Source organism: Nyctereutes procyonoides, unplaced genomic scaffold (assembly GCF_905146905.1).
Source record: "Nyctereutes procyonoides isolate TBG_1078 unplaced genomic scaffold, NYPRO_anot_genome, whole genome shotgun sequence".
Classification (NCBI taxonomy): domain Eukaryota; kingdom Metazoa; phylum Chordata; class Mammalia; order Carnivora; family Canidae; genus Nyctereutes; species Nyctereutes procyonoides.
The window spans coordinates 50,040,576-50,063,737 of NW_026575131.1; the positions used below are offsets into that span (position 1 = coordinate 50,040,576).

At 54.8% G+C, this 23,162-nt stretch overlaps 3 protein-coding genes across 5 annotated transcripts; 1 reads left to right on the forward strand and 2 right to left on the reverse strand.

Moving 5' to 3' along the window:
- Positions 1-4,822: 4,822 nt before the first annotated feature.
- Positions 4,823-13,645, reverse strand: PLPPR2 (phospholipid phosphatase related 2). Of its 3 annotated transcripts, none has more exons than XM_055344652.1 (10): positions 12,975-13,640; positions 11,604-11,724; positions 10,685-10,764; positions 9,774-9,962; positions 9,527-9,662; positions 8,421-8,692; positions 7,312-7,488; positions 6,620-6,742; positions 6,264-6,315; positions 4,823-6,130 (listed from the first exon to the last, which is right to left on the reverse strand). In XM_055344652.1, the coding sequence occupies exons 1-10, from the start codon at positions 13,221-13,223 to the stop codon at positions 5,787-5,789; spliced, it is 1,743 nt and encodes a 580-aa protein (XP_055200627.1). In that variant the 5' UTR covers positions 13,224-13,640; the 3' UTR covers positions 4,823-5,786. The 3 variants fall into 3 exon arrangements, with proteins under 3 accessions (XP_055200627.1, XP_055200629.1, XP_055200628.1); XM_055344653.1 differs by having other exon boundaries at positions 5,950-6,130; positions 6,636-6,742; positions 12,975-13,645; XM_055344654.1 differs by lacking the exon at positions 12,975-13,640 and having other exon boundaries at positions 11,550-12,696.
- Positions 13,646-13,648: 3 nt separating this feature from the next.
- Positions 13,649-19,786, reverse strand: CCDC159 (coiled-coil domain containing 159). The gene is made up of 13 exons (XM_055344656.1): positions 19,609-19,786; positions 17,925-18,043; positions 17,591-17,814; positions 16,834-16,867; positions 16,443-16,531; positions 16,280-16,361; positions 15,893-16,088; positions 15,214-15,281; positions 15,060-15,136; positions 14,598-14,719; positions 14,304-14,386; positions 13,881-13,994; positions 13,649-13,720 (listed from the first exon to the last, which is right to left on the reverse strand). Exons 1-13 carry the CDS (start codon positions 19,617-19,619, stop codon positions 13,665-13,667), a joined length of 1,275 nt encoding a protein of 424 aa, XP_055200631.1. The 5' UTR covers positions 19,620-19,786; the 3' UTR covers positions 13,649-13,664.
- Positions 19,787-19,875: 89 nt separating this feature from the next.
- Positions 19,876-22,347, forward strand: TMEM205 (transmembrane protein 205). Its single transcript, XM_055344655.1, has 4 exons — positions 19,876-20,019; positions 20,586-20,694; positions 20,801-20,964; positions 21,982-22,347. Exons 2-4 carry the CDS (start codon positions 20,595-20,597, stop codon positions 22,285-22,287), a joined length of 570 nt encoding a protein of 189 aa, XP_055200630.1. The 5' UTR covers positions 19,876-20,019; positions 20,586-20,594; the 3' UTR covers positions 22,288-22,347.
- The last annotated feature ends 815 nt before the right edge of the window (positions 22,348-23,162 follow it).

Consider the following 23,162-nt stretch of genomic DNA (forward strand, 5'->3'; position numbering starts at 1 on the left):
AAAAGCTTCTCCCCTCGTGAAGGGGCAAATAACAGTCCGAGGGAGGAGGAATGTTGGCATTTGAGGGAGAAAAGACCCTTCCCTTGCGCAAGTCGGCCGAGGGAGGCAGCACGACTATCATTATTGTGAACTAGTCAGCTAATCAAACAAATATAAGTGTTGGGAGTTGAAGGAAACAGTAACATATTACTTAAAGTCTCCTAGCCTCAGTCTGCTCATCTGTGAAATGGATCTCCTGACATCTCAGAGGAATATTGTGATGAATGGGTCTGTGTGTGTTTCTGCTGATGTCACCAAATGACAATTGGGAAGGTGAATAATGGAGGAGCTTGTGTGCTTCCTTTTCTGCACCTTAGTATTGGCACAAGCTTGTGTTGGAGGCTGCAGGCTCAGGAACATCCTCGTGCAAAACAGCAGCAGCCACCTCTGAGGGTCTGTGAGAAAAGGAGTCTCAGCTGGCTTTCTCTTTGGCCTGGGAGCTGCTTGGGTTTTACCTGGGGCAAGGGGGTCGGGCATGACCATCAACCAAAGAAAGTGCAGGTAGACAGTCACACAGGGTGGGAGATTGAGGGACAGCCAAGGCAGAGATCTTGTCTTGTTCACTTAAGTTTTTCCACCGCCCAGAACAGCGACTAGATTGTTGTAAATTTTCAATATATGCTTGTTAAACGAATGAACGAAGAAAGGAAGTAGGACTGACGAGAAACTGGGAAAGGAGGAGGAACAAGGTGAGTGGTTAAGTGATGGCTGGCTAGGTCTCCTCACCCAGACTTCGCCCTAGAGCTGCCACTCAGCCCGGTTGCTCTGGCAACTCTGTCTCCTGGTAACTTCAAAGTGGTGCTGTTGCCAGGAGACCCAGGGGCGGCGGAACTGATATTTCCTGGGCTTTCTCTCTCCCTCTGGGGCCAGAAAACAGATCTACAACATCCCCCAATACACCCACCCACACAGCCAGGCACCTCCACAGCCCTCTACACACATGCACGCGTGCTTGCGAGCACGCGCGCGCACACACACACACACCATGGCATCTCTGCATATATTCTACTTTCAGAACCCCCATCACCCACATGCTGACAGCCCTATCCTACCTTGACACAAAGCATCCCATATCCACTTCCTCCCACATTTACGTCCCCACATCCTTTCCCTTGCACACAGATTAGGACACACTCTGATACAACCAAACAATTGCTATTACACACACACACGCACACACACACTTCCTTTCAGCTAATGTGCCTGCAGCTCTTTCAATACACACATACACAAAGCACACTGTTACACTTCTTGTGAAACGCACCACCTCAATCCCCCTACCAAGAGACGCACAACCCATGTTTCACCTCAACTTGCAACACTCCAAATGCACAAGCACCCAGTAGTGACACCGGTATCACATAGTCGTGCAGTTACACACATGGGAGCATGCCCAACACAGCCCCACTGGACTCGATATTCCTTTGCTGGGAGCACTCAGCTCCTAAATTTCCCTGTGGCTCATTTTCCAACTCCATTCAGGTCTTTTTTTTTTTTTTTCTAAATTTTTTAATTTTTTTTTTATTTATTTATGATAGTCACACAGAGAGAGAGAGAGAGAGGCAGAGACACAGGCAGAGGGAGAAGCAGGCTCCATGCACCGGGAGCCCGACGTGGGATTCCATCCGGGGTCTCCAGGATCGCGCCCTGGGCCAAAGACAGGCGCCAAACCGCTGCGCCACCCAGGGATCCCTCCATTCAGGTCTTGGTCAAATATCACCTACTCAGAGAGGCTTTCCCTAATCACTCATGTAAAATCGCATGCCCTACACATTTTAACTGCTTGTCTATATTTCTTTCCAAATTACTTGTCATTTCCAATGTTATGTTCTTATTGCCTCTCTCCTCACTAGAATATCAGCTCCACCAGGGAGGTTCTTTCTTTTGTTCATTGCTGGGCCCCTAGCTCCTGGAACAGCATTTAGCACACAGCAAGTGCTCATAAATGTAGACTGAGTACATGGGCAGAGATGCAGATGTTTGGCATATTTCTTGTACACATAGTACTCCTCTCACTTCTCAGAAGCCTGTCTTCATGTCCTGATAGAAGGACCCTTACCATAGAGAAGGTCCCAGGAGGAGGGAGGATCAAAGTGTGAAGGGACAGAGGAGTGGAAAGCTCAGAGGTAGTCTCTGTTTCTCCCTTGTTTTTCAGCATCAAGTGATTAAGTAATTCATTTCATAAAATTTTATTGAGTACCTATCTGTGTGCCAGGCCCTGTTCTAGGCACTAGGGCTTCAGAAGTGAAAAGACAATCAAGTCTCTGTCCTCGTGGAGTGGACATCCTAGTGAGGGAGAAGATAATGACCACTAAACGTAATGATTTTAAATAGCCTGTGAGTGAATGACAAGTGTATGCAAAAAAAAAAAATTGCACAGGGGAGAAAAAGTTGGAAGGACCAGTTGTTTGGTTTTTGCAATCTGAAATAGGGTGGTAGGGGCAGGCCTGAGAAGGTGACACTTGAGAAAAGGCTTGAAGGAGCTGAGGGAACAAACCATGTAGATGTGTGAGGGAAGAGAATTGCAAGTGGTGGCACCTTTATGTGCAAAGGCCCTGAGGCACGGGGAGAACTTTGGCTTTTACCAGGATGCATGGTGGGTAAGCCACAAGAGGGTTTGAGAAGAGGAGGGTTGTGGTCTGACTTACATTATAAGCCAGAACTCGGTTTTTTGTTGAGTTCAGTTAGATTCTGTGAGGCCTACAGGGGCACATCAAGAGGTCTTTTGAATAAGCACATATACCTTAGTCTAGGTTTTCTGCCTAAAATCATCCCGGGGTTCCTGGGATGAGGGTGTGGACTAGGTGAGGCGGGCCATCACCACCCTCTCTACAGGCCCTAACGTTTCTTGTGTCTGGCAACCCCTACTTTATTTACCCTTTCGTGGCCAGCACTTAATTTCAGGACCGCGGACAGCGCTAGCTGGTTTGGCTGGAGCGCTGTCCGCTGTGCTGAAGTTTTGCTTCTTTCCTGGCCCGCAGAGAGGGAAGCTGCGACAGAAGGAAACATGGCTCTCAGGGGTGCGATCCCTCGAAATAGGAGCTCTGTTTGGTAAAGAATGGGGCTCCGTGTCCTATCCCTCCTCTACCTTAAGCCCTCTCATGCTTCCATCTCATTTCCCATGGCCCACAATCAGACCCACCACCCACCCCACCTCCTCACCCTCTATCAGCCTCCTTCCCGGCTCGAGCTGAGCTGCACAGGCCTCCTCACTGTTCCCTGAGCACAGTGGGCTGGTTGCCACCTCAGGGATTTCATGCTTGCTGTTCCCTCTGCCTCTAATGTCCCTTCCCCCCTGACATATTTACATGGCTCTCTTCTCCCTCTTTAATGCCTCTTTATTTTTTTAAAAAAAAGATTTATTTATTTATATTTATTTATTTATTTATTTATTCATTCATTCATTCATTCATGAGAGACACAGACTGAAAGAGAGAGGCAGAGACACAGGGAGGAGGAGAAGCAGGCTCCTCGCAGGGAGCCTGATGCAGGACTCGATTCCAGATTGAGTGATCTGAGCCCCAGATCACAACCTGAGCTGAAGACAGGCATGCAACCGCTGAGCCACCTAGGAGTCCCCTCTTTAAATTGCAAGCTGTCCCCATCCCAAAGTTGTCCCATTGTCTTTTCTAGCTTTAATTTTCTTCTCTCACTTATCCATATCTAATATATCAGAGGTCCCAAATCCTAACCTAAACCCTTGATCCTAGAGTTTGGAATTCAGAACTTTTCAGGTTTTTTGAAAGGTACTATGGTATAATACTATGCATTACATAACATCCCTAGTGGGGCCTGGGATAACATCTCAAAATCAAACACTTTTCTTTATCTGCAATGACACATAAGAATGTTCACATCAAATTCAGTAGATAACAGCTATAATAACCTTATGTCAGTAAAGGTCAGGTTTTGCCACAAATGGGTTATGAAAAAATTTTGGTTTTCAGGCCTTTTTGGAATTTGGAATTGTGACTCTAGCTTATTTATCTTGTCTGTCTCTCACGTATTAGAATGTTAGCTCTCTGATGCAGAAATTTGTGTCTGTTCTGTTCCCTGCTACAGCCTCTTGTGCCTACTACACAGCACCTGGCACACAGTAGATGATCCACAGTGTTTGCTGAATGAATGAATGGAATGAATATTCGAATGAATGAATAGAATGAGGAGGGAAGAGAAGTACATAACTCTTTCCTGGTTCCTGAATGACTCCATGACCCAAATGGTCAGTCTGATACCCCTCAGAGCCACCAGTTGGTTGTGGGGAGGTCTATGCCTCTGTGCCCTTCCTACCATCCTGGTTTCCACTGGGTCCTCAAGGGTTGGGTCTCAGCACAATGTCACAATCAGAACCCTTGCTCTCATCCATGCGGCCCATGTGGGGTTGGCATGGGGGGTTTTCTAGTGCCCTCGCCCTATTCTCTGTGTCCTCTGCACCCTGTCCACAGTCAGAAACAGGCCAGCTGCCTGGAGGAGACAGTCAGGTGAGGTCTCTCACAATGTGTTTGTGTGTCTTACATGTAGCTTGTGGGGCTGTCTGCATTTGACTGATGAAGAAACAATAGAACAGAGAGGTTAACTAACTTTCCTGAAGTCATGCAACCAGGAAATGCTGAGCCAGGATTTAAACCCAAGTTGCTGGCTCAATGACCCCACACTGCTTTTCCATGATCACCTCATATACAGTGACAATAAACACACTCCCCATCTCACCTTATCTACGTACCCATAATTAAATTCTTCCACACCTCAACACCTGGGGGAGGAGGAAGGCAGGTGGCCAAACTTCTGTTACAAACAGGTCTTTATTAAAGTTAAGGATGGGGCAGGAAAGGGGGGCAGTGTCTCCTCTGCCCACTGCCTTTGGCTGCCTGGAGCAGGGGAGTCCTCTCTCCTGGTGGCACATCTGCAACGAGGCTGGGGCCCAGGGTGGGGGCAGTGTAAAGAACAAGGGGAGATTCCAAGGCAAAAAAAAAAAGTCCCTTCCCATAGCCCTAATAACAGAAGGGTTTGGGGCAACCTGGGCACAGACAAGGGGAGACACAGCACCCTGAACCCCAAAACCTCTGAACTGGGGCAAGCCCTGTAGAGTTGGGAGTTGGGAGGGACTGAGCGAGAGGTTGCACATGGGGGAGGGGCTGAGAGAGGAAGGGGTGCCCCAAGGACCCTGCCATGGGGGAACCTGCCCCCATGCTCCAGCTGGACTCTCTGACTTGGAGAGAGGATTCGATGACAAAGGATGACCCCATCTCCCTCCTCTCCTTTGCTCGTGCTTGGGCATTGGCGGTCCCCCATTGACTGGAATCATACCCACCCATCCTAGAAATTCTGAAAACCAAGGACTCCTATTGGTTTTTCAGACGCTGAACACTAACTGGAGTTACCCTCTAGCCTGAGGAGTCTAAGATGTGAGGGGAGGCTCCCATTGGTTGGTGTAAACGCCTTTTAAGTAGAAATTTTAGAACTCGGGGCTCCCATTGGCTGAGCAATGGCCAATGGGGTCAGGTTTTGGCCCTTAAAAGAGCAGTCCTGGGGCAAGGGCCCACCTCCCAGTTATGCCCACTTGGATGTCTCAGAGGGCAAGAGAGGCAGGGGGCGCCCCCCCCCCATATGTCCTTCCAGCCAGCCTCTAATGTTCAGGCTTGGCTGGTTTGTGCACAGAGGGCTTTGGCACTCACATGGCACACGCACACACACGTGTGGCAGGGAAGGAATGGGGGCCTGGCTGATTCTGGGAGGGTGGTGGGGCCTCACAACAGGTGGTCACGGCTGGCAAACAGGTAAGGACTGAAGTTGTCCCGGTGGAAGGGGGAGGGATAGAGTCCGCTAAGGGTGTACAGGTCCCGAAGCAGGGGCGTGGGCAGCAGTAACTTCCGACCACGTCCGCCACCCCCACCCGGCCCCCCAGGTCCAGGGGAGGAGGGTGAGGGGCCCTGGCTGGGGGCTGGTGCGGGCAGGGGCAAGGGCAGGGGCAGGGGCGTCGGCTCAGACCTCAATCGAGGGCGGGGCACACGGGGCGACGAACACATGGCTGGAGCCCTGGAGGACACGCAGCTGGGGATCAGGTGGCCACGGCGGGCACAGTTCTGCGACTCTGGGGGTCAGGGTCAGAGGTCAGGGGATCAGAAAGCTTGGGAGAGGGCCACGAGAGCATAGGCGAGACCTCTGTGGCAATGACTGCGACCTGGAAGTCCCCCCGGTTATCCCCCCACTCCCTTGACACTCACTGGATGGGGTGAGCCGTGCCGGTGTCGAATGCGGCCTGCAGGCCTCGGGTTCCTGAGACAAAGAGGCAGAGGGAAGGGGCTAGTGGCCCCCTGGGCCCCACTGACCACAGCCATGGGGGGCTCATCAGGCGGAGAGCCCGGTGGAAAAGGCAACTTGAATTTTCCCGGATTAACCACAACATACCCTTCTCTTTGGGGTGATTGTCCCCCAGGACCTAGGTCCACGGAGATAATCCCTCTATCTCCCCATGGCCTGAAGAACCCCTCCCCCCAACATTTTGCCTGACTTCCTGTCTCCTTGGCCCCCCTCCACCCGCCACCCTCTCCAGCCGGGAGGAGACCCCGGCCCCCCTTACCTGGGCCACACTTAACTTTTCGAGGGGGCTATCCATGGTGGGGGCTTGGCCCAGGTCCTCCCAGGGGGAGAGCCTTCGGCCAGAGGGCCGCCGGCTCTGGAAGTTGTGTACAACACAGGTGACCTGGGATAGAGTGAGAGAGACATGTGAGGCCCAAAGCCAATAACGTAGGAGTTGTGTACATACCATCCCCATTTTTCAGATAAGGAAACTGAGGCTCAGGTTTTTAGTCAACATTTTCTCAGGACATTTATGTGCCATTTTACTAAGAGGTAGGTACTACTGTTATTTATTCCACAGGGCCCTGACTAGGGGGAGGCAAGTAAAGCCAAATGGTGCAAAGCAGGATCTGATCCTGTCATTTAAGTTTTTGATATTTTGGACATTATGTTTTTGCATGAATTTTGGTTTTTAAATATTCCTCATTCAAACATTATTTATCTTGATTACAGAGTGTTTGGGCAGCCCTTTAGATTCTGCCCTCAAAAGCAAGGACCTCACTCGTCTTACCCTGGTCCTGGCCCTGTCACCCCACTTCTCAGATGAGAACATCTAGGCAGAGTAGTAAGGTTAAGGGACTTGCCCAAGGTCACCACAGGGTCCACACCCTTCACTATCATGTGCTCCTGCCTCCAGGGTCAGAGAGCTGATAGAGGGTCTCCCACACTGGAATGGATGGCGAGGTGGCTCACCAGAAAGGTTGCGATGGCAGCGCCCGTCAGGAAGCCCGCCAGCACGTCGGACCAGTGGTTGCGGTACTCGGCCACGCGGACCACGCCCACCAGGAAGGCGGGACACAGCAGGGCCAGGCAGAGGGAGGGTTTGACCAGGCGGGAGCCCTTCACGCGGAATACCAGAGTCACGTACATCTGCGGGAGCCAGACCAGTCAGGGGACACACAGCAGCCCAGTTGCGGAACCCAAGTGGACACTGCCTTCCAGGCTAGAGGCCGTGGCCAGAATCCCTAGGAGTGGCATTGGGCCTGGAGGCTGTGGCGAGGGGCTCCAGGGGACAGGAGGTCGGGGATGGAGTCGTGCACTCCAGTGGGCCTTTCAGGGATGGGGGCATGGCCAGGGCACCAAAAAGCAGTGGACAGAGTTGGGAGCCCAGGTGTCCCCAGGCCCATTTACAGATTGGGAAAGATGTCTGCTAGGTTAGACATAGCTTCAGAAACCAAGAGGGTGGAGTCAAAGCCCAAGGGGCTGGTCCAGGAACTCCAGGAGGTGGAATCCCCAAACCCCAGGAGACCACTGACAAGAACAGAAGCTAGTCCTGGGCGCCAGAAAAAGAAGTCAAAGCCACAGGAGGTGCAAACCAGGGAAAAACTGAGGACAGGGGATATCCCAAGTGGGTCAAGTCAGGGGCATGGCCAGATTAGGAAAGGGCAAGGACAAAGCAGGGGCTCCTCCATCCCAGGCTCCAGGGGTCGAAGCTGGAAGCCCACCCATCCAACCTCCCAGCCAATGGCTAAGACCTGCAGCATCGTGGGGACATGGCTAGGCTCCAGGGAATGGAGTCCAGTGCTCCAGTCCAGTTTTGGTCCCACAGGGCAGAGCCAACAGCCTCCTTTGGGTGTGGCATTCCTAGGCCAGGAGGCACGGCCAGACCCAAAAGAGATAGTTAAGAACACAGCAACAAACTCAGACTCTGGGAGGCCAGCAGAGGAGTGGGGCCACCCTAGGGACAGTGTCACAGCACCAGGGAATGACTTTACCTTGGGAAGGAATCAGAGGTTCCATCCTAGAGTGGCCTCCTGCCCACTGGCCACCCCCCACTTTTGTGCCCCTATTCTGGGGCTCACCGCTGTGTAGGTGACTGCATAGGCGCAAAGGGCAGCATCCTTGCAGGGGAAGGCACGGCGCGCAGCGGCCACCAGGCTGGGGCTGCCGGCACAGGCACCCTGGTCAGTGACGAAGCGGTCGGGCCCTGGCCTGTCCGGTGAGGGCGGTAGGCAGCCCAGAGCCGTGTAGTTGGGGCGGCACACAGACAGGAAGTGCGGCGTAGGGTTGCCAGTCACCACCTGCCCCGCATTGGCGAAGATGGTCGTGGTGAAGAGGCCGAAGGAGTAGACCCCTGGGGGTGGAGTGGGAGAAGGAGTTCATGCTGGGCCCCTGATAGTCCAGGGCCCTTCTCCTGTGAGCCCCTATGTGGGCACCTTGTTCCTGTGACCATCATTAACACAGCTGGGAACCCCCCTAAAGCCATATACCATTATCACTGGGCCAAGGTCCTCTCCTCTTGGGACCACCATGAGGGTACTTTGAGCCTCTTGCTTCTGTCCCCCTTGGATTACTACTATGTCAGGAGGGGATGCTCCCTTGGAACCCTAATATAGCTGGGATAGGATCCCTCAACAGCATTACATCAGGATTGGGCCCATGTCTGGAACTTCCTAGGACCATCCTGATGGCATTTCTGGGTCTCTTTACACCTGTCCTGGACTCACTATTACTGAGTTGATCACTTTTTCCCTGGACCCACAATCAGCCCTTGGTCACAGGAACTACCATTTTGTATGAGCTCTGCCCTTCTCCTGTACCATGGCCACCAACTGTGGCTGTGACTGCACAGCGGGGTCTCCCCTTCCTGCGAGGTGGAGGGTGGGCTGGTGTTTGGCCTGGGCCTGCATTCCCCTTTTCTTTTTTTTTTTTTTTTTTTTTTGCGTTCCCCTTTTCTGCCTTGAGACTCTCCTTGTAGCAATCTGGGGCCCTCACAGTTGCCACCAGTGTTGGCTTAGGCCCGACCATTGTCCCTAGAACCTCCATTCTGCCTGGCCTTCGCCACATCCCTCTTTGCCTCAAGAAGTCAGCATCATGGCAGTTCTAGGCCCTCTTCCCCATAAAATTCTTATTATGGCTGAATCTGACCCATATCTCCTCTGCTGAGCCCCCTGGCCGCATCACTCACCCAGAAAGCGGACCAGCCTCCGCAGTGGGGGGCTGAATCGGCAGCAGGCCCCAGACACGATGGTGCTCTCCCCGATGATGGGGATGGCTGAGGGTGGCGCGGGGGAAAAGGCACGCGCCAGCTCCCCCAGCAGGATCTGTGGGCAAGATCAAGGCAGGGTCTTCCTGGCCTTCAAATCCAACCCTCCTCCCACTTCCACCTGGCCCTCCTGTCACCTGGGTCTGACCAAGGCTACCCCCAGTCTCACCGTGAGGGTGGGTCCAGCAGTGACCAGGGCATAGATGAGTGCAGGAGGCACTCGGCTGGCAGCCTCAGGCCCTGGGTAAGGCTTGGCATAGGTACTGTCATAGCAGAAGAACCCCTGGGTGTGTACCGGGAAGGTGTCCGTGAACTCCAGGCGGTAGGCAAGCAGGACCACGATGCCCAGAAGCACTGACTGCCACCCAGTCACGGCAGGGAGACAGAGAGAGGAGAGACAAGTTCAGGTCCAATCCGGGATCATGGTGAGAGAAACAGAGATGGAGAAAGACAGAGATGGGGAGGAGAGACAGAGAGATCAAGACTGGAGATACATAGGCTGAGAGAGAGAGAGAGAGAGAGAGAGAGAGAGAGAGAGAGAAGTGGGGAATGGTCTGGACCTGGGAGGCACAAAGAAAGAAACAGAAAGAGAAGACAGGAGAGGAGGAGGGGAGAGGAGAAGAGAAAGAGAAGGGGCTAGTAGAATGGAAAGGAGAGATGGGATGGGAGAGAGCAAGGGAGGACTGGGCCAGGGCTCAGATCAGAAAGAGGGATCAGCAGGTTTTGGGGTCCAGATCAACAGGGGGAAAGATAATACTACTAGTAGAAGTGCTAGCAGCTCCCAGAAGTACAACCGTTAGTGGGGGCAGGACATCATATTAAACGTCTTCCATGAATTAATACATTTTACTTTCATAAGTGGCCTGGAAGAAAGGGACCCTAATTACGCCTATTTGACAGCCAAGGAAACCGAAACTCAAGAGGGTAGGTGAGGTGCCCAGAGTTCTGCGGTCAGGATGCGCAGAGAGGGATTGGAACTCTGGGAGTGTCACTTCTAAACACGCCTCCTCCCTGCTGAGGGTCTGGGAGGGAGCCTGGGGGTGTGCGGGAGGGGGTGGTGAGAGTTACTGAGTTCCTCACCTCCACGAAGACAAAGCAGGGAATGATGGAGAAACTCCTCTTCGGCTGGGGTCTCCCTCCTGCCATGGTGAAGGCCGGGCCTGTGGAGGTGGGGAGGGAATGGGACGGCCAGGGAGGGGTCTAGGGGGAGGCTCTGGTCACCTGCCTGAGTAGAGTCCTCTGGCCACATCAGGGCCCCAGAACTACTACAAAGGAGCCTGGGCTCCACCCACTGAGCCTTCTGGCCATGACTCTGAATATCCAGGCCCCTGCCCGTAGGAGGCCTCCCCTGACACCACCAGCTCAGCTCATCCTCCGCCGGGGATCCCAGAGATTCTATAGTGGTCTTCTCCCCTGAGAGCCCACATAGGAGATTCGGACCCCAGGCCTTTCAGGAGGGCCACTCCTCCTTACCATACAAGTCACCTCCCCTCAGCCTTTAGAAGACACTTCTCCAGCTTAATGGGACCCCTCCCATTAAGAAGGGCCCATAGAGAAGGACCCACTTAGAAGTTTTCACAAACCCCATATGTTTTTAGGGGACCTCATCCTCTTTCCCTGTGTGCTTTACAAGGCATCCCATGTTCTGTGTACCCCATCCCCCCCCAGGGTCCTCCTCTGAGTCTCTTCCCCCATGGCCCACAGGGGCCTCTCTCTCCTGTCCCCATGGGCTGCACCTGACTGGTTCGGGCTGATGGCCAGGCCCTCCCTCTATCCCAGCTGCTTCTCCCTCTCCCCCTCTTCCCAGCCTGTCTGCCTCTCTGTATCATAAGGGGGCTATCTTCTCCCAACAAGCCCCCACACCCCCCAATCTAACCTCAGTCCCCGGCACTGATGGGCCAACATAGACACACCTGCTCGACCCATTCTCCCAGGCTGACCTCACCTGTGAAAGGGCCCTATGGCTTCCCACAGGCCTCCGCCACACCCACAGACTCACAGCCGCTCCTGGCGGCCAGCAGGGCAGGGATGGTCACCCCCATTGCACAGATGTGGAAACTGAGGCCCAGGAAGGTGAGGGTAGGCACTCTGGGTCCAGTGCCCCATCCACGCAGCTTGCTCTGCAGTGTGACATGTGGGGTGAGGGTCACCAGAGATCTCAGATGCCCACCTGGCCACGGCCCCTCACCCTCCAGAGACACAATAACACATGCTGGCATCCCTAGAATACACAACTCAGCCACAACTTCCATCTCAAACATCACACACACACACACACACACACACACACACACACACACAGTATAGCATGTGTCCATCCCACCAACAAGGATCCAGTGCCTGCTGGGTTCTAGGCACTTTGCTTGTGGTGAACAAGACAGGCCTGCTCATTCAGACAGGTGCCCAACACCCACTACACACAACTGTACACTCACACACATGGCACAGTGTGCACACGGCCTGTCACTGACACCCACACAGATCAAACAACCTCCCCCTACACACACACACAGTCACAGGGACACAAGAGGAGGTCCTTCACACACTTCACAGCCCCGCATACAGCCCCACACAAGCACCCACCTCACTATCATCAGGGACATAGCCTCAGGGCTCCCGACACACTTAAGAGTTACATCAAAAAGAGTCACCACACGCAATGGGGGTCACAAACCGGTCACAGAGTCACACCCCCAATTACCACTCAATGACAGCCATACACATTAACAGTCTCTCATCCACACAGACACTCATAGGAGAGACGATGTCATCCACAGCTCAGCCACATGGCCACACAAGGGCACATACGTGGACCATGACACGGATTTGCACACCAAGCCACACAAGAAAGGCGCATGAGCACAGCCACACACAGAAACATATAAATGGGCCCCCACACACCATCAGAAGGAACACACAATGGCAGTCATATGCACACAACCGTACAGACACACTCACAGGGAGAGCAGTCACAACAACACAGCCACACACACCCTCAGAGTGACACCCATGATGACAGCCACACAATGACAGCCACAGGAGAGTCACACATACACCACACAGACCACACAGGCATCCCCAAAGCCGCACAATTACAGTTATACAACCACACACTGACACAAAACGACAACCACACACTCACAACCACCCTCACCACCGCCGCTTGGCTTCTCGCGCCCGGGGTCCCCTCTCCACGCTCCCCTCCCCGAGCCCGGTTCTCAAGCCCCAGCTCACGGCCTCCCCTCCCCCTCCCCGCGCCGGACCCACAGGGGACCCGACCCGCAGGAGCTGAACCCTGGCCGGACACAGACCGAGGGTCGGTAGCCCGCGAGGGGGGGTGCCGGGAGCGCCCCAAGACCCTCTCCCTCACCCGGTCGAGGCTGTCACGGTTTGAGGCCCCGCTCCGCTTAGACGTCACCCGGGCGGCAGGACGAACCAACGGACGGCAGGCCCCGCGGGCGGACGGAGCGATGGGAGACGCCGTCGGCCCGGCGGCGCCGCGCAGACTCAGCGAAGGGGCGAGGGGCGGGGCCTCCGAGCGCCTCATTTGCATAATCCGTGGGGCGGGGACTCGCGGCGTCTCATTAGCATGGTCCGGGGCGGGGCCTCTGTTGCTCATGGGGACCCCAGAAAGTGTTAAAGACAAATTTGGGAGGGAATGAAGGATGCAGATTGAGGGAGAACTAGGCGGTGGGGGCGCTGAGGGGAAGAGGAGGGCAGGGTGAGAGCGTGACCCTGAACCTCGACCCTCCCTTCCTGTGCCTCAGTTTCCCCTTTTGGGCAGTAGACTAGAGCGCCAGGGCCCCCCCAGAAAGGATCCCTGCTGGCCAGTGTTCAAGAGCCTGTCTGTATACTCATATCTGGACCCCTGACCTTGTTATATATTAAATTTGGCCTCACACTCCCCTGACCCTAAATCTACACATCCTGAACAGCCTCTGGGGCCCCCACACCCTCCCCAACACTGGAAAGTAAAACGGATGTGTGTGTGTGGGGGGGTGTCATTCTCAGGCACAGGAAGCATCAGGAGCAACAGTCCACAGGTGGAAGAGGGTCGTGGCTAGTTTATTTTCTCTCTGGAGGGGTCTTCAGGGAGAGCAGTCCCCGCTGCTAAGGCTGTGGAGAGAGTGGATGAGGGCCCAGCTTAGTCCAGAGGACCCCAGGGCTGGAGGTCAGGGAGCAGATGCCCAGGTTGGGAGCTGGGAGGGTCCATACTGCAGCATTCCAGGGCGGGCCAGGAGAGGAAAGGTGGGGTGAGGCAGGGGAGGATCCGTACCAGATGGGAAGGAGTGGCTCTTGCTGAACGGTGGTTGGGATGGGTCCTGGTCTGAGTCTGAGTCTGAGTCCCACGAGGGGAGCTGAGGCCACAAGCTTCGGTGCCCCTTGTAGCCTGTGGGAGGGACAGGTGCAATTCTGGCCTTTCACCCACAAACCTGAGTGTGACCCATGAGTGGGATCATGATCAAGGGCCAGTGTCCCTTATGTCACTTGAATGTGACCCAACATGATACCAAAGTATGACCTCAGTGACCCTTGAATTTTACCCCACTGGTCCCCCAAAAGATCCCAGTGACCTTGAGTGACCCCAGGATGGAAATCCTTGAGTGACCCTAGAACAAGACCCAACATATATGACCCCCAAATACAGCCTGTGAACATGACCTCCCCACACCCCAGAGAGCATCTCATCCCCCCTCACCCCTGAGGTTCGAGGCCCTGGGGCAGCCCCCTGTGGACATGGTGAAGCCATCAAAGGAGTTCTGCAGCAAGTGTACAGCGGACCTGCAGGGAGATGGGGAGCTGGGGATCCTGGGAGACTTCTGACTACTCAGGGCTGGGTGGGGGACATGCTGGGGATCAGGGGCTGGGGGTAAAGGGAGGCTTGGATTCAGGTGGGTTCCAGGTTCTGGTAGTCATTGCTTGATCTGATTTGTAGGAGGGCAAGAAAGATGAGGTTCAGGAGTCAGAGGTTAGAGTGGGAACAGGACATCACCATATGTCACTCAGTTCCTTTTGGAGGTCATCCCTCCAGGAACCACTGCCTCCTGGTGGCATCTCCTCAGTCTCCCGCCAGTTGGATGTCTCAGACCCCTGCTGCTTCATCTTGGTCAGGACCTGAGGCCAGGGGGTGGGAGGTGTGTGTGAGACGACAATAGTAATAACAATAATGGTGAAAAGTGATCCTTACTTAGCACTTATTACATGCCAGGCTGCCCTCAAAGTGTTTAACATACAGTTCACGCAGCTACCCCTTCAGGTAGGGATGCCAAGTCATGCCCATCATACAGATGAGGAAACTGAAGCCCAGAGAAGTGAAGTGACTTGGCCGCAGTCACACAGCAGTTAAGTGGCCGAGCTGAGATTAGAACATAGCCCTTCTGGCACCAGTCTGAAGGTGGAGGCCAGCAGAGTCCCATGTCCCCAACTTACACAGAGTCCCACCCTCTCTGCTCACCTTGCGGCACTTCACCTGTGTCTTCTGCATCTTCTGGATGTTCATCAGGTTCTCTGTGATCTCCTCCTCCTGAGCCTCTGTGGGGGGAGGGGACTCAGGGGGGGCCAGAGCTGCAGAAGAACCCCCCTCCTGGCCGTGGGCTCCAGGCACTCACGGAGCTTCTGATAGATGAAGGTCACCTCCTCCCGCACCAGCTCCAGCTCCTCCCACAGGAACTTCTTGCTGAGGGGATAGTGCAGCCTAGACCCACACTCCCTGCTCAGCCTTTGGCCTCACATTTGCCAACCTGCCTCCTCAAGTCTCCTCCAACTCTCCTGTTCCCATCTGTTCCCATCTCCTGTCCCAGCTACCCATCCCCCCAGGGTCTGTCCCTTCCCCCAATCTGCCTGCCCAGCTTGCCCCTCCTACTGCTACTCCCACAAGTCCACTCCCCCAGCCCTGTGTCCTCTCCTCCTGACCTCGAGCTTCCCATTCTCTCAGCCTCTCCTTGCCTGGCCCCTGTCACCTCAGACCTCCCATACTCCCCAGCCTCTGCCACCCTCAATCTCTCCTCCTTCCAACTTCCCATATCACCTCCAGTTTCCTGAACCCCTGGCCTCCCTCCCTATCCCATCTCCAGCTTTCTGTCTTCCCTGCCTTCTGGCCTCCCAGATTCCCACACCTCTCCACCACCTCCTCATCCCCCAGTCTTGTCCCTCAAGCCTTCCCTGACCCCCTGGCTACCTTACTCAGGCCTCTCCCATTTGCCTCATCCCACATCCCACCTTTGGTTCCCTCTCCCCAGCCTCCCTTCCCTCCCACAGCTTACAGGCTGCCCTCTTGGTGATGCCCACCTGTCCCGGATCTCCTGGGCCAGCAGCTGTAGGCAGCGTGTGGTGCGGGCCCTCTGCACCTCCTCGCTGTCACGCAGGGTCTTTTGGAGCCCCTGAAGGCCTTGAGCCAGGGCCCCATACAGCTCCTGCTGTCCCTGCTCCAAGCCCCACTTGTGTCCCTCCTTCTCTGTGAGGCGGCTCATAGGGCTCAGCACCTCTGCAGATTAGATGGGATCATGACTGAGCCCCAACCACCCCTGAGCCCAGCTTTGAACCCAGCTCACCCTAAACCTGGACAGACCTGACTCTGAACCTAGACACACTCAGCTTCTTTCACCTTGGGCTAATCCAGCTGACCCCAACAGCATCCAGGCTCTAGCCCGACTTTGACTCTTAGCCAGTTCTCACCTTCAAGCTGTTGGATCTTGATTTGCTGCAGGCAACTCTCCTTCTCCAACATGGTCACTGAGTGGTTTAGGAACTCAAAAGCCTGCAGGGAAGAGATCAGACTTGGGGGCAGGAGCAAGGGAATAGGGCCAAAGGTTCTGAGGACAGAGCAGAGGAGCCTCACCTTGGTCTGGGCCTGTAGCTGGCTCTTAAGTGACTCCAGTTCGCATCGCAGGAGCTTCTGGGAGTCAGGAATCATCATGGTGGACTTAACTATGAGCAGAGGTAAGGGTCAGCTGAGGCTAGGAGTGGTGGGGGCAGGGGGTGAGGTCAGGTCAGAGGTCAGCAGAAGCTCAGAGGAGGGAGAGGGGTGGGCACAAAGTAAAAAGCTGGGGTCTGTTGAGGCTAAGGTTGGGACAAGAGTGGGTCACAAGGTCAGGGGCAAGACTCAGCTGAGGCTGGGACAGGGCTAAGTGGGCAGCAATAGTGTGGCTCCTCCCAGGCGAGGCCAGAGGGTGGAAGTAAGAACTGGCAGGTCATCTGCACATAGCCTTGTTGGGAGGGAGGGTTCTCACCTTTGGTTTTGGAAGAGTTGGTCTCCAAGGGTTTCTAGGAAAGGGGGACATGAGGGTAGTAGAAATTCATCCCTGTGCTTCTTCTTGCACATCGCAACCCATTGTGTGGGGGGGTGGGTAGGAGTTGGGTCTACAGAGTGCAGGCAAAGCTGCCTCCATGCATGGGCATGCCACCCCACCCCACCCCAACTAGCCCACACATGGTCAAAAGTATGCTTGTGTGGTTTGTCCCCTATGTGTGCAGGCCTGGGGCTGCCCCTGACAGCACACCTGTGGAGCCCTGTCTCTGGCTTGGGCTCAGGTAATGACCCTCCTCCTTAAAGGCAAATAACATAGACAATGTCTCCAGGGAGCTCCAACAGCATTGAGGCACAGTGACACATGATAATCAAAACACAACTATGGCCACACAAGCTCAGACACAGCCATGCGTGCCAGGTTGTAAGGCCCAGGGCATCCACTTACACCCAACTCAGACACACAAGCACGACCACAGCCACACAGGCACTCATACCCACAAAATATCACAGAGAAGACCGACTAAGAAACACAATCACACATCCCTTCATCCATTCATTTAAGATGTTTTTAGTGTCGGCGGGCTGAGCGTTGGGTGCTGTTCTTGGTCCTGAAGTCACACATTGTGAGGGTGCCTGAGAAAGACCCACACACACCACCCACTGCCACGGCCCCCTCCCTAAGCCCCACAGTAGCAGATTGTGGTGTGGCTGGGAGGGGTTTCCCAGGTGGGGGTGACCTTAGCGATGTTTTGATGCCTCTTCAGAAGGTCCTGGTCATTACACTGTTCCTGTGAGTCTGGGTTTTGGATGATGGGAGACCCAGACGACTGAGGCTCCAAGTCTCTCTCTAGCGTCCAGTCTATACCCGGCACTGTGTTCTCAGGAGCTGGCCCCAAGATCTCTGGCTCTGGGGTCCTGGACGAGTGAATCGTATAATCCAAGGTCTTGTCTGAGGAAGAGACTGGACAGGGGGTGGGGTTGGGAGAATGGGGGGGAGGCTTTTCTGAGGACCAGCCCAGAGCACTCCAGCCCCTCCCTGCTCCCCAGCCCCAGGGAAGTCCCTCAACAAACCCCAGTACTTGTCACCCTTCCTGTGAGCAGGCAAACACACGTTGGAGGGCAAGGGAGATGAGCAGCAGCAGGGCAGAGAGTAGTCAGGGTCCTGGGGTAGGCCAGCCAGAAGAGGGTCGCTTCAACAAGGGGGGACAGGGGGCTGCACTGAGACCAGCCCTCATGTCCTGACACTCCCAGACCTTCCCCTAATACCCCCAGAGAGGCCTCAGCCTTGAACACAGGGCCTCCCAGTTATGGCAGGAGCAGAAGCTGGATGAAAGATGATCCCAGCCCTAGGCATTGGGCGGGGTAGTGAGAAGGATCCAGAAGACCCTCACAGGAGTGAGTGAGGCCTCAGAAGAGCCTAAAAGCAAAAAAGGATCTTAACATTGGGAACCAAAGGAAGGGCATTCCTGGCAGGAAACAGCATGGGCAAAAGCTCAGAGGCATGGAACCACATGCTCTATGCTAGTAAATTCAGGATGGTGGAAGGTAAGGTCCAAGAGGAGCCAGTAGGAGGCTAGCAGGGTGGTTCAAGCAAGGGATGGAAAGCCAAGCAGGGAAGTTAAGGCCTGGCTCCCAAGTAAGTGGGAGCCATGGAGCATGAGCAGGAGGGGCAGGGCATATCTATCCAGTAAATGTTAGCAGAACTGGAGCTGAAGCCCTGTCCTAGGTGAGGCTGGGAATGGGAGAAAACCCAGTTCTGGGTCTCACATTCACCCCCCCTGTTCAACATTCCAGTGTTGTCAGGGCTGGCACAGATGGGGACCTGGGGCAGGCCTGTCTGGAAAAACTTCCAGGTGAAGGGCATTTTGTCCTGATGCACGCTCAGCTAGAAAGCCCACCCTCCAGGGCTTTCTCTTCTGCCCTTGCTGGGCTGTCTGGTGTCCTCCCTCTGGCCCAGTCCTCCTGGAAGTCAGCAATACACCCTTCAACACTCTCCTCAACATTTCCTCTGTGAAATCTTCCCTAATCCTTTTTATTTTTTAAGCTCCTCTTTTCTGAGCACCTTACTGAGTGCTAGGCACCATCCTAGGCACTCACTGAGTCTTCACACCCATGTCGTGATATAGGAGCTTTTCCTCAGCCTGAAATGTTCTAGGCCACCCCTTCAAGAATCACTGTCTTGGAAGGCCCGCACTTGCAGAGACAGTACAGCAGGATGATTAAGCGAGGGGCCTCTCCACCTGGGTGGCCTGGGTTCAAATCCTAGCTCCGCCCTTTCCCGGCTGTGTGATGTTGGAGAGTTACCGAAAATCTCCATGCCTCAGTGTCCCCAACTATAAAAAATGGGATGTCATACGATCCACCTCGCTGGGTTGCTGTGATTAAGTAAATTAATCTATGCCAGTGCCTGACATACAATAGTGGGAAACTGTCCTCGGAATGTCACACTGGCAACCTGGGAAACTGGGGACCCCGGGAGCCCTGGGAGGCTTGAAAGGGAAGAGGGGAGATGTGCTTCTGAGCTCCAACTGCAGACTGGTACCCAGTCGAGCCCACCCCACCCCCACCCTCCCACCCTCCACGTCTCCCCCTTAATCTTCCCCCTTCCCCTTCCACATCAGCTGCTTCTCCCGCTGTCTCCGGGAGAATTCTTGGGGGAAGGGGGCGGAGTCATTAGCCTGAGCCACGCCCCCCGGCCCGAGAATCCTGCGCCCGCCGGGCTCCAGACCCCCTTCCACCCCCACCTACCACATACCACCTGCTCATGCTCTCCCCTCAGGGACCGCGAAGCCAGTCCCCAGCTGTGACGCTGAAATTTGATCCCGTGGGGACACCATCGCATTAAAACGCGCAAAGCCTAAAGGTAGAGTCACAGAGAGGGGTGTGGCTGGCATTTTAGCTCCGCCCCCGCCGATGCAGCCCAAGACCTTATTGGTGCCTTCCCGCTTCCGCAGATCTTAGGAGCCGCGATGTAATTGGATAAAATCCAGACGAGGGGGCGGGATTCCAGCTGGTTTCCGCTAATCGATTAGTCAGTATCTAAGGAGGGCGGTGCGGGAGGCGGCAGCTCTACCGTCCAATTGGCTTCAGGCTTAGCTGGGAGGCGGGATGAATTCTTGGAGGTGACTGAAGAGGTCCGCGGGCCACCTGGGAGCGCCGGAGCGAGGTAGCTGTCCCAGCCCGCCCGGCCCCCGAGATCTGGCCCTGGCACGCCTGTTCTCGGGTTCCTGGGTGCTGCGGGTTGAGGTCTGGGTGCAGTGATAGGGTCGGTGTCCTCGGCGTGAGATTTGGGGTTTCCCAGCATTAGATGGGGGTGTCCAGGGGTGCTTTGGGGAACTTCATAGGGATATCTGGGATCCTGAGATGACAGCAGGCGTCCTTACGGTTACAATTAGGTCTCTGGGCTGATTTTGGGGAGTCCCCGCGGGGAATCTCTGAATACCCAGGGCTGGGAGTTTGAGCTGCTGGGGCTAACTGAAATTTTCGAGTCTCGGAGACGGCGTGGATGCTGGGGGTCCTGAAAGCCTGAGATCCTGAGGGCTGACATTTGGAGAGACTGGGCTAGAGGTTGTCTCGGGATTGTTCTGGGTCTTCCCCACCCCCATTCCCCGGGCTGGTATCCCTTGATCTCTCCTGGGTTGGCCGTGCGTGATCCTGGCCTCGAGCAGGCTCACAGGCTGAAGACCATGGGGCAAGGGTAAAACTCTGGGACACCCGGTGCCTTTTTCCCAGGCCTGCAAGATGGAGGAAGGCGGGAATCCTGGAAGCCTGACTAAGATGGTCCATCTACTGGTCTTGTCAGGGGCGTGGGGCATGCAAATGTGGGTGACCTTCATCTCAGGTAGGGACCCCCCACCTGGACGTCATGGGTACCCAGGGTGGAGATAAGAATGAGAGGGGTACCTGGAAGCGTCCTAACAGGCATGTGGCTCACTGTACCCCCACAGGCTTCCAGCTTTTCCGAAACCTTCCCCGACATACCTTCGGCCTGGTGCAAAGCAAACTCTTCCCTTTATACTTTCACATCTCCATGGGCTGTGCCTTCATCAACCTCTGCATCTTGGCTTCACAACATGCCTGGGCTCAGCTCACATTCTGGGAGGCCAGCCAGGTATGCGGGCTTGGGCTCCACTGCCCTCTGGAGACCCGTTCCCAGGACCCCACTTAGTACAGGCTCACAAAGGCTACACCTTTGTGAGAATTTAAAAAACAAAAACAAGCAACTACACCTTCCTGGTGGGTGCCAAACTGGGCTCTGGATACCCTTGAGCAGTGCACAGCCTGCACAACCATCCCTAGCAGCCCTTTCAATTCCTCAGTGTGTCTCTGCTGGTTGCTGCTCCTTCTCTTTCCCCTGGCTGGGCCTGCTGCCAAGTTGTGGTGACTCAGCTGGGTTCGGGCAGTGACCCCAGCTCTTTGTTTAAAAACCAGCCTGACTGGGAATTTACAATACCCCACTCCCATCCACACATTTTCCCAGCCACAAGGCAGGGAACCATCTCTGCATCTCATATTTCTGCATCCTGCCCTCCCCCTGCCCCTGTTATGTTCCTCAGATGTGGGCAGGTGAGGCCTGACAAGGATTTCAAGAATAATCCCAAAGAGTCAGGAGAGGATTATGGGTAACTGGAACCTCAAGGATTTTCTATTCACTCCTGTGGGCCCAATCTCAGTTTCTGGAGTCTGGGCAGGGACCATAGAGGAGATGGGCCCTGTCTTAGGCTCTTTTTGGCCGGTGGTGGGGGACAGTTCTGGTGCTCTGCCCAATTTGGGGAAGAGAGTTTCTGACCTGAGATGCCCCCAGTTTGGGGCAGCAGGAGGGGAGGAGGCAAGGCTGTGTTGTGGAAACTTCCAGTCTGGGTATCAGAGGAGGAGAGGCTCAGAAGGTTTTGGGGAGGAATAGAGGACATGGTGCTGGAGCTGCTGGTTTTAGGGTATGAAAGCTAGGAGCCGGGAGCTCTGCTTGGGGCCTCTAGACTGGGTTTGGGGAAGGACAGGGAGGCCTGGCTTTGACCTAATACTGTCTCCCACCCACCTCTGGGCTTTGAGGATGCAGGAGGACCCTCCCTAGGATCTCTCCTGCCCCCTCGGCATGATTCACCTTGTCCTCCTTCCACCACCCTACCAGCTCTGCCTGCTGTTCCTGAGCCTCACATTGTCCACTATCAACGCCCGCTGGCTGGAGCCTCGCACCACAGCTTCCATGTGGGCCCTGCACACAGTGGAGAAGGAGCGGGGCCTGGGTGGGGAGGTGCCTGGAAGCCACCAGGGCCCCGACCCCTACCGCCAGCTGCGAGGGCAAGACCCCAAGTACAGTGTCCTCCGCCAGACCTTTTTCCGCTACCATGGCCTGTCTTCCATTTGCAATCTGGGCTGCCTCCTGAGCAATGGGATCTGTCTTGCAGGCCTTGCCCTGAGCCTCAGGAGCCTCTAGCACTCACTTCCTCTCTGGCCCCCCTGAGGCCCCAAATGTTAATAAACACTTCTTTGGAAATGGCTGCTGTCATTCTTCTCCCAACTGGAAAGCAGGAAGAGGGGTGGGCAAAGGTAGAGCTGAGGGCCTTCGTTACCATATTCATGTGGCAGGATTTGGAGTGTTAGTCATTACAGACCCTAAGCTCTTCCTGTAAAGTGTCCATTTACTGAGTACCTGCTGTGTGCCAGGCATGGCACTAACCATCGTGTGTACCATGTATTATTATAACAATAGCTGATTTGATTGTATTTCCCACCCCATTGACACTGGGGATGGCTGCATGACTTGCCAAATTGGCCAAGGAAATGTGAACAGAGTCACTTACAAAGAGAAGTGTACAAGCCAGTGCATGATTAGCTACATTTTTCCTTCACCACAATGACCAGTGTGAATGAGAACACCTTGGGTGTCGAGTGCCATAGAGACTTTGGGGCTGCTTGTTACTGATCATATGCTGGCCCTTCCTGATGCATGTCCTCTCCATTCACCTATGTGGCAGCCCTTGGAGGGAGCTACGATTGTTCCCATGAAGCAATGGGGATTCAGAGTTCAAGTGGCTTTAGGTGTAGTTGCTGGGATTTGACTCCAGCAAAGCCCACAGATGTTCTCATGGTTTGAAGAAAATTCTGGAGCCTCACCTGAGCCTGGATGTGAAAATTTCCTCATTGTGTGGCCTCAGTCAAAGAGGTGCCCTTCTCTGAGGCTCCCTTTCCTTACCTGTAAACGGTTTAATTCTAAGAGCCCTTCAGGGTATTTCGCAGGGACCTAGACCACTTTAGGGTGGGGCATCGCACTTTCGAGATCCTAACTCAGGTCAGAGCCTTCACACAGTC